This window comes from Sceloporus occidentalis, unplaced genomic scaffold (assembly GCF_023333645.1).
Source record: "Sceloporus occidentalis isolate IW3139 unplaced genomic scaffold, rSceOcc1.0.p SCAF_253, whole genome shotgun sequence".
Classification (NCBI taxonomy): Eukaryota; Metazoa; Chordata; class Lepidosauria; order Squamata; family Phrynosomatidae; genus Sceloporus; species Sceloporus occidentalis.
In genome coordinates, this window is record NW_028317233.1 from 856,946 (window position 1) to 862,232 (window position 5,287).

General features: G+C 41.8%; 1 protein-coding gene across 1 annotated transcript; it reads right to left on the bottom strand.

Annotated features, from left to right (window-relative positions):
- Window positions 1-670: 670 nt before the first annotated feature.
- Window positions 671-4,106, bottom strand: LOC149275984 (forkhead box protein J1-B-like). The gene is made up of 2 exons (XM_089504062.1): window positions 3,600-4,106; window positions 671-1,492 (listed from the first exon to the last, which is right to left on the bottom strand). The coding sequence occupies exons 1-2, from the start codon at window positions 4,104-4,106 to the stop codon at window positions 671-673; spliced, it is 1,329 nt and encodes a 442-aa protein (XP_089360188.1).
- Between the last annotated feature and the right edge of the window lie 1,181 nt (window positions 4,107-5,287).

Here is a 5,287-nt window from a genome sequence, read left to right on the forward strand (position 1 = left end):
ATTGTATATCTACCCCTCTTCTCCAAAGTAATGTCATTTCAAAAAGCAAAAATATTCCCACCGATCAGAGACAGCACTCCTTCACTACCGAAACAGTCTCTCTGACAAACTAAACATTAGTCAAGTAAGTATAGGATGTTTGGTCAGCACATATGAGACAAGATAGCGTGGTATAGGAGGGACACATTGCACATATTCCAGAACAGCTCATAAATCAGATTAGTTTCTGATTTCACGTTCTATTATTCTGTCCCTCCAAATAAGACTATAATTAAAAAGCCAGTGTAGAAGAGAGTTGCAGGGATTGAAGATAAACCCGCAGTTCTTCTGTGATTTCTAGAAAAATAAGTACAAAAGTTTTTCTTCTTTTTTTTTTACATATTGTTTTCATAAGTACTCTTCTTTTGTGTAGAGAACAGTATTTGTTGATGTTCTTACACCCAGAGTCCATGATGTAATTTGGGCCCATAACCTTCAGGCTTTTTCTCTTGGGAGAGACAGTCTTGTTCCCAAGTTTTGTTAACACCGGAATTGGGGCCACCTGCTCTGTGAATTAGTTAAAGTTCATTAAAAGTATATTTATAAATTCTTCTAATTTACATATTTATAAAGTTTATCAATATAAATGTCTATAATGTTTGTCAGTGTCTTTGAGATGTTGATGGACCCACTATAAATAAGATCCTATGGCAGACCAGTCGTTCAGCTCTGGAGGAAAGGCTTCGTTGAGATCAAACAGGTGTTCCAGATTGGCAGAGTTAGTGAGGTAATCATTCCTCCCCTCATCCCATGGGTGCTGGAGGAAGGAAGTTGCCAGGAAGGTTTCATCAAAATCCATGTTGTTCTGCACCATTGCATGGTCCTGCCCCATGGGGAACCATTGCTGGGGGCAGTCTATGTGCTTGCCATGGACAGTTAGGTCAACAGAGCGGGTCACTGGACTTAAGGGAGGGGTGGCTTCTAGGTCTTCGAAAGCAGAGAAGTTGCCATTGTTAAGAGTAGAGTCAAAGATGACCTCCCAGTCAAAGTCACCTTTAAGGGGTCCCAGTTCTGCTTGCTCTTCTTGGGCTTGCTCATCAAGCATGGGTGAACTGGATAGACGTGGTACCTTGAACATACGTTTGGGTAACGGCTGCTTGCGCTTGTGACCTTTTGCATCTACTGAAGTGTTCCAGACTTGCTCACCCAGTAAGTTCCAGCTGTGCTCGTTTGTAGCTTCTTCAAACTCCTTCAGCAACTGGTGGGACTCTGGGTTGACACTTACCATCCATGGGGATGACCCATTGCATTCAGCAGAGGCTGCTGCCTGGGCACCTGCGAATGCTGGATGAATCTGCACAGGTGGCAGCCGACGCTTCTTAATGGCACCATTCATAAGCCGGTCAGCATACTGTGGGTCAATCTTCCAGAAACCCCCCTTGCCTGGCTCGTCCTTCTCACGAGGAACTTTAATGAAGCACTTATTCAGAGAGAGATTGTGTCTGATGGAATTCTAAGATGAGAAGAAAACACAAAAAAGATGAGCATGATTATAAACAAAAATGTAGGACAGATTTGTCAAATTTGTTACATATTATTCTTCAACACAGAACTAGGGATCATTTTGCTCAGGTGTTTTGTTTTTTTATATATAACATAGGAAAGGCTAATTAATATGGATTGTCAACCAATTGAAGGAAAGAACAAGAATATAATATTGTGAAGCAGTGTAATCTAGCATTAAGAATGCTGGAGAGGTGTCTAGAGAAACGTGACAAAAACATAAGTGAGTTATTATAGAACATCGAAGAACCTCCAGAGGATCTGTATTCCTAACTTAAGTGTAGGCTCAATCCTCTCCTCTATTCAAAGTATGAACAAAAACCATGAAACTCAGCCATCTTTAAAGCACCCATTATCCAGTTCAGTATCTGTAAGTCTCACATACATCTTCTCAGCTGGAAGAGAAGGCAGATGACTTTACAGGACAACTAGGCTTTCAGAATTGAGGAGGAGAATAATGGGGAAATGTTTGCATTTAGTGGGGTAGGAGGAGACCTTAAGGGTAATGAAAAGGAAACAATACGTTCTGCGTTAAAAAGTTTTCACCGCAGCTAGTAGGACCAACAACACATTGTTCTGGAATGCTATGTAAATTGCTCAGAGGCTTTTAAAAATGTATTTCTTCTACTCTTCTCTACATTTTTTCCCTCATCCCCAGGGATCCCGGATATTCCCGATTCGCTTTTTTATTGTTTAATGAAATTTAACTAGGGGGGGGCAAGCTCTAGCTAAAAGCCCCCTACCCACACACATCACCTTTCACTCTATTCATCCCTTTCTGCTGTGGTACTCAGAAAGCTTATTGCTTGGCCCGTTAAACATATTTATCATTCCTGCCTCAGCAGCTTCCATCCTATGTGTAGTGGGGGCACCCCCCACGGCTGACATTTAATTAAACTCCATCAAGAGTCTTGAGGTGAATTTAATCCTATACCTCCAGGAAGGTCGATAGCTGGAAAACCCTGGTTCTTTGCTGAAATACTTTTAAGTTTAGGTAGGTAGGTAGGTAGAAAGATAGATAGATAGATAGACAGTTCTAAACATAAGCAATGCTTCTCTAACTCAAATATTTAATTTGGGGTACATAGAACACTAATATTTGCATCCTGTAGACTCTGTGTGACCCATGCAATGTTTTAATTGTATTTGAAAGAGGCTCTATTCAGATAAATAATAGGTAAACACAAAGATAGGCATGTGTTTCATTAATTAGTCTTTGGGCTGAAACAGTGACACCTCACAAAGGAAAGAAGGAGAAGCTATCATTTTAAACTAGCTGGGAGGGCTTCTAGTATCCCCCTTCCGGGAATCCACCCCCCCCCCCCCAACAGCATGACTGTACAAGATTTCCCCTATAAACCAGTATGGCCTGGACCCTCCCACTACCCATCCATTACTGGGAGACAATGGGGTGTCAGGGCCACACAGAGTCTACAGGATAAGGGGTGGAGAAGGACCTGACTCCCACAGCCTAAAAACAACCTGATATATGGCAGTCTAGTTACTGACCTTGCTTAGGACCCTAGAGCGACCTACCCCTGCCCTCAGAAAATACACCATAACCATTGCATGGTAGCTCCACTCTACTCAAAATACTTTTGAAGGGATGTTATAACCACCGATATATCACAGTGGTGGAAGAGTTAAAGTAATTGTTGGTGCTGTGGGATGTAGGATGTACAATATAGTAAAGCAACAATCACAGCATCACAGAGTAATTATACACAGGGGACGGAAGGAAATGTAGAGACATACCCACTGTGTGCCTTATTGCTTAACGCTACTGTCATGTTTAGTGATATTTTAAGAAGTTGGGACACAGCGAGGTAGGAATACTTTTTGGTGGATTCACAGGCACACAGAGATGGTGCATTAAAGATGGCTGTTTTCTGTGCTATCATGGATGTTCAGATAACTGTCGTATAAAAAGCAGCAACTTACTTTTTTAAATATGACTAAATTGCAGTATTTATAGGAAAATGACACACAGAACTTTCCTCTTTAAGTTTCCCCATAAGACTTTGCCCCATCTCCCTCCACATCAACAACATCAGTACCTGCCAAGTGGGGTCCGCATGCCGAAAGTAGCAGAAATTGTCTGTTATCCACTTGTAGATGGCAGACAGTGTGATCTTAGTCTTCTTGCTTGCCTGCATGGCCATGCATATGAGAGTTGCGTAGGAGTAGGGGGGCTTCACATGAGGGTTGGTCTTGTAGTCAATCTCCTCCATGGGCTGGAGGCCCATGTGTGCCGCTCTTGAGGTAGATGAGGAAGTGGGTTTTCCTGGGGTGTGAGGCATTCCCAGGCATGCAGGATCAGCAGCTAGTGGAGAACAAGGAGCGCCTGAGCCTGGCATGTGCCTGTGCCCCTGATGTTCTCCAGCTGATGAAGCTGTCTTCCCAACATTGGCATTGATGATGGAGAACTCTTGTAGCCATTGAAGGCTTGTAAGGCTGTCATCAAGGTTGACGGAACTGGAGTCCTGTTCACTGTCCCCCTCATTCTGGAAGGTGTGCCAGTTATCTGCCATTTCTGACGGGGCTGCTGCAGGCAAGTCAAACATTCAGAAGGCCTCAGCGGTCCCAAGACTGCTTCTGAAAAGTAACCAGAATTATTTTTTTGAGCCACTGATACATCTTTATCCACCACAACTAATACTAGAAATGTATACTTTATAATCAACAACCCCCAAATCACATACCAACCTTTGATGAGCTCACTCTGAAAGACAGAATTGCATAAAAAGTAGGACATACCACTAAAAATATCAAATGATTTGTATTAGATATAAGAGGGGTTCAAATACCCCTCCTTTAAATCATAAGCCATATTTACATATCCAATATAGATTTAACCAAACCGGAATGGATAGGTGGAGGTTTAAGTGTAGGTGGTGGCGTTCCAAGAGCTAGTCAATCTCTGATGGCCATAAAAAGTTATTGCTTTTACATAGTGTAGCTCACAAGCGTAAAGTCAAGGTTGGCTGGATGGGCTCCCTCCCACAGACCCATACTAAGCCAAAAGTAAATAAGATGAAGGAATTATTTCCAAGTCCTGAAAATAATTAAATTTGGGGGTCAAAGGTGCAGACTTTCTGTAGTTGCTTTAATACATCAAACTCTGTGTTTGATCATTGATGTGATTTTATTAGCTAAACACACTCTATGGAATACTAATAAATGAACAGCACAAAATGCTAGGGAGAATCACCTGATTGTGACTTTTCTCCCCAGAAATGTCCCCCGAACCACTCTTAAGCCTAAAAAGCCAAGTTTATCTACTATAATCAATATCATTGACCAAACATTTCATTTCATCGCATATAACCTTTAAACAAAACATAGCGCAAGACACAAGAATTAATCATTCATGTAACTACATGAAAGATGATCTGGATTTTGCTTAAAATGACATTTTATCACTGTATGTCGAATACAATCAACTTTCAGACTGATCCCCCATTTGCTAAATAAATCAGAATATATTTCATGAAAGGGGAGCAAAACTTATCTGAAAAACTTAAGGAAGCCTGGTATATTTTGAAAAGCATGCCAAGAAAGGACCAGGGGGCTGCTGGAGGGGAGCAAATCAAATAGCTATTGAAGACAGTCCTGTTTAAAATGCATCACACAATGTCTCCCCCATACACCCCTCCATCCTTGGAGTTCTGTGCCAAGCCCTGGGTGACCCGTTAAGCCATTTGTAAACCAGCCACAGTCTTTTGAGATCCATTGGCAGAAAGCA

Bases quoted from the DNA above. Each gene is read 5' to 3' on its own strand.
- LOC149275984 (XM_089504062.1), bottom strand. From the start codon at position 4,106: ATGTTTGACTTGCCTGCAGCAGCCCCGTCAGAAATGGCAGATAACTGG. The intron at 1,493-3,599 runs GTACTGATGTTG...TTCTCATCTTAG, and splicing joins ATGCGGACCCCACTTGGCAG to AATTCCATCAGACACAATCT.